Consider the following 4719-nt stretch of genomic DNA (forward strand, 5'->3'; position numbering starts at 1 on the left):
ATCATTCTTTATTTATCTCCTTACTATTGTTTTATTGAGGGATACCAGTTGTCAGTTACAATTGAGTTGGTGGTTCTGTATGTACCAAATAAACTTAAGAGTGGTCTCTTTGGTCTTTTGAATTATGGATATATTGATGACATGGTGTGACTTAGGCTTATTAGGTGCATGTTGTTAATCATACAAGATAAAGTTATGACAATCTTAAATGACAAATAATGAACATCTTACAACATCTCATAAGGGGTCACGTTCAGATGGCCTTTATGATATGTGTATTTTATTTTCAGGGGGAATTGTCGATTTGTCGATGTCATCGAAGCAAAAAATTTCGTCACAGCATGTCTATAGCTATATGCTTCGTGGGACAAAAACAAATTGACAGGTTATGCAAGCTATGCACTCTCTATGCACATCCAAGATTCTGGAAGTAGTCATTTGATTGGTTAATCCAAAAGGTCGTCCTGACGTGACCCCTTATAGAATGTTGTTAGATGTTCATGTAACGGAGTGAGAGTGAAAATCTAGATTTTAATTAGGCCACGTCACATTTCATCTTGAGTATTGCGATATCATAACTTTGCAGTGGATATTTTTAGGCCCTTCTCGTGATTGGATTACGTGTGCTTCTCAAGAATGACTAAACACATTATTTATGATTAATGTGGAAATTTATTGACATTTGTTCGAAAAGATGCTTTGTCAAACTTTAATGAAAATATCAACTCACACTCCAGCAAACTAAAGAATCAAATATACAGTTTGATCAATGTCAAATAACTGGCTGTTAAAAATTAAAGGGATCGAGTTTTATATCTAATACATTTGGTTTGTTAAGTGATTTTCTCCTTATTTCTCCTAGTTACTCCTAGTTACTCCTTATTTCTCCTAGTTACTCCTTATTTCTCCTAGTTACTCATTATTTCTCCTAGTTACTCCTTATTTCTCAGTATGTCCTAATTTCTGCTACAACTTCTGATTTTTCATATTAGTATCTTTCCCCTGATACTGCTGAAATTTCGCTTTCACGCCCTTCAGTTTTTATTACTAAGGTGGCACTTCGTACAGAAATGTTAAATTGATAATTAGATAAGAAGTCTCCTACTGCTCCCCATATACAGCCAAACCTTTTTTTTTTTTAATTAATTAAATTTAATTGAATATATCAACTGGAATAATAGGTATCAGATGTATATTGATACTGTTATCTATTTTCCGGTGATGAGAATCATATTTAAATCTGAACTGGGAAAACAACTAAACTAAGTATGAAAGTCAAAACAAAATATCGAAAAATGTTAAAAAGCATCAATAAAGTTAAAAAGTTAGTAACTGTTGAGTATAATACTAATACATATCATATATATATCATATCTCCGTCTATCAATTCGGCTAACAATTACACCAGATATACAGACTATATTTGCAACTTTGATAACCAAATTGAGAGTGAAGTCCTTCTAGGAATCGTCAGAAATGCTAGAGGCCTAAAGTGTTTATACCTAGAAGACGGTTTGAGAACATCATAATTGGTCGAATGCAATGTCATTATCCGGATAGGAATGTACAATGTCCTCATCATTCAATTTTTTTTTTTTTTTTTTTTTTTGTGATATTGAATTTTAGAAAAACGTTATGGGCATTTGCATATTCTGAAAGGTGTTTCCGTTCAACTACATTGAAATCATTGGATACTTATTGATATTAATTTCAATTCACTATTTTATTCGTATACAGATGAAATTTGCTAAAGTGAACACCATATTCTGGACTCTACTGGACCAGTTTCAACTTCCATATAATATAATGTATAAGTGAATTGTACAATTTATAATAGATTCAAACTCATTTGTTTTGCTTTTTTCCATAACATATTACTGTTAAAACAGCATCAGTATTAACGAATAAGCCATTTGACGTTAAATCATGGCCTTTGATGTGATGTTGACCTCCATTGTTGTTATCCATACATCACAGCGATATCGGTATTCCATATTGTCCTTTGGGTCCTTCTGCAGCTGCACATTTGTTTATCTTAAACTAAACTGTGTTTATGCTGCTAGATACAAAAGTATCAAAACACTACAATGTTCCCAGTATCATGTTCGAGGGTTACCGTGGTTGGTATTCCATCGTGACCTTTAATTTTCTCCGGCAGTTCCAGTTTCTCTGACCTGCCCCCTCCGCGTAACATATGTAGCCTGTTCCTTTCCTGGTCGATGACGTAGTAATTCGAGGAGGAATCCTCCGAACACATCCCAGGACTGAAGCTCGTGTAGATATCCTTGTCGCCTCCATCAGGTTTGAATTTGTCGGTGTACTTTCGAGTTTCGTCGTGGATTTTCAGTTCTCGGGAACCAACATCGGAGACGAGTATCTTTCCTGTGGCACTCACCATTACATACATCGGAAGTACAAAAAGAGGATCTCTCCTGATGCTAGAAATGACCCTCTTCCTTTTCCCTGTCGTTGGACACAGCACAAGGATATTTGCTTCGTCACATACGTATATCAGTCCCACACGTGAAATGGATATTCCTCGAGGTTTCTTGAGTTTTCCAACCAACACTTTCTGGAACTGTCCGTCGGGAGAATATACTCGAATACTACCATCACCAATTCGTTTCCCTGCATTAAAAGTTTGTGTTAATGGAAACTGAAACTGTTATGAATTTATACAATATGACGTGAGACAATTGCCATCAATAGGTTCTTGCGAAATGAATGTGTTTAGTCTGAGGTCTGATGAATAAAAACACAACTGATTGACTTTGATCACCTTCTGTGTGATGTAGATTCCCAGTGATATATGTTAATCATTTTTTTCGAATGTATACTATTTAATCATAATTAATCATTTCTTATTTACATATGTATAAAAAACTGCAACCAATGTTTTTATCATTACACACTTCTGTGAATAAATCAATTTACCTTCGTCCGTAACGTACAATGGCGTCAAGGATTCCCCATGTTGTTGACTTGCGACATCAAACGGTTTGTTCAGGTCTGAGATCGTCCTGTGAAAATCTCCATTCTGTCTGAAAATTTTGACATCGTGATCATCGGTGACAAAAGCGTAGTAATGTCCTAAAGAACTTTGTACAACAGTGAAACCAGATGGCCGGAATGGGAGAAATACACGATATATCGGTTTCTGTTGAAAAGCATGGTTGTCGGTTGCTACCGAGACAGATTTTCGAAATGATCCTGAAAATGGTGGTAATAGGGGTGGTGTTGCTGCAGCTGCTGGTGGATTGAATGAACCTTGCTTCTCATGATCTTTCTCCTCATACAGAATCGGTTGAGATTTTGCTTTCTTCATAGTATTTTCGTGTATAGATCCATCTAGGTCGTTATAAATGGTTTCTTCTTTACTAGCTGTGGGGGGATTTTGATCTGGAATCTTAGATCGTGGATAAGTTAGCGGGAGGTATCTTGGATTAGAAGTGTCAATGTATGGATCCATATATTTTTCTTCATCTTCTAAGTTTGCACCTTCACAGACATTCTCCTCAAAGGGAGGTGGTGGAGGCTTGAAGGAAAGTGAATCTTCATAGGAAGGCTCCTCAAATCCACTGAAATCTGATGAATCACATGTCTCGTCCAGTTCCATCAATACCTCTTGGATGTTTACATCTCCTAACTTAAGTTTCGACAGATCTTCTACAGCTGTTTTATTCCTGGTGAAGTTGATGGTCTGGTATTGGGGTAGAGGTTTGTTTTCTACTCGCAGTGCTATGTCAGCTTGTTTCACTAACCTTTTCGCCTTTCTACAGAAGTCTGTTGTACCGTCATTGGAGAGTTTTCCTATTCTATTGCTAACATGTTTGAAATCGGATAACCTGTCTTTGATGTGTTCCTGCCTCTCTGTCAGTTGTTTAATGTACTCATCTGCTTTTACCTCAATAGGTTGAAGCTTTTCTTCTTTTTTCCTGTGAATTTCTGCAAACATTTCCTCGGCGATTTCTTCTATCTCATCTTTTATCTCTTCCTTTTGTTCAAATTGCCTTTCGATCATATCGTGCAGCTTTTCCTCTTCTGCTCTGTCATCTTTTTGTCGCTTAAGCAAATTATGTTTTTGTTTATCTAGCAGTTGTTCGAGATGTTTCCTATGCTGAGATATCTCTAGTTTCTTGTGTGTAGAATGCATGATGCATTTGGCACAAATGAGCTCATCATCGCAAGTCTCACAAACAAACTTTAAATTATCTCCATGAATATCGCATACTTCATACGACTCAATGGTCCGCGGTGGTGGAGGCAATACTTTGTCTTGGTTAACATCAATTTGCTGATACCCATCTTCATCTTTATCCACATCTTCCGTATTTTCTTCTTGGTCTACAATGTCACTGCAACTTGCGACATTTTGAAGAGACTGCAGCAGGTGTACTATTTCCATTGCAACAGGATAGTTTTCAACATTCCCTGATTTTGGCTGCATACGTCGCATGCAAGTCGGGCAAGATTCCATGTATTCGACATATTGACGAAGACAATGAAGGCAAAAAATGTGTCCACACTCGATACGCCGAGGATCAGATAATTCCAAGCTACATATACCGCATTCTGTTATTGATAGCAATTTCGTGTAGTCCTTTTTCTTCCTTGAGGACATGTTTCTCGACCTGTAAAGAGAAAGAATTCTTTATTCCCATATGCACTAAAGTAAGTATGATTCAGATAATCTAAAAATTATGTACAGTCAAACTCCGA

General features: G+C 36.6%; 1 protein-coding gene across 1 annotated transcript; it reads right to left on the reverse strand.

Annotated features, from left to right (window-relative positions):
- Positions 1-693: 693 nt before the first annotated feature.
- On the reverse strand, positions 694-4477 carry LOC117332161. Its single transcript, XM_033891045.1, has 2 exons — positions 2935-4477; positions 694-2628 (listed from the first exon to the last, which is right to left on the reverse strand). Exons 1-2 carry the CDS (start codon positions 4475-4477, stop codon positions 2075-2077), a joined length of 2097 nt encoding a protein of 698 aa, XP_033746936.1. The 3' UTR covers positions 694-2074.
- Between the last annotated feature and the right edge of the window lie 242 nt (positions 4478-4719).

This window comes from Pecten maximus, chromosome 8, assembly GCF_902652985.1.
Source record: "Pecten maximus chromosome 8, xPecMax1.1, whole genome shotgun sequence".
Classification (NCBI taxonomy): domain Eukaryota; kingdom Metazoa; phylum Mollusca; class Bivalvia; order Pectinida; family Pectinidae; genus Pecten; species Pecten maximus.

Bases quoted from the DNA above. Each gene is read 5' to 3' on its own strand.
- LOC117332161 (XM_033891045.1), bottom strand. From the start codon at position 4,477: ATGGAATCTTGCCCGACTTGCATGCGACGTATGCAGCCAAAATCAGGG. The intron at 2,629-2,934 runs GTAAATTGATTT...CTTTTAATGCAG, and splicing joins ATTGTACGTTACGGACGAAG to GGAAACGAATTGGTGATGGT.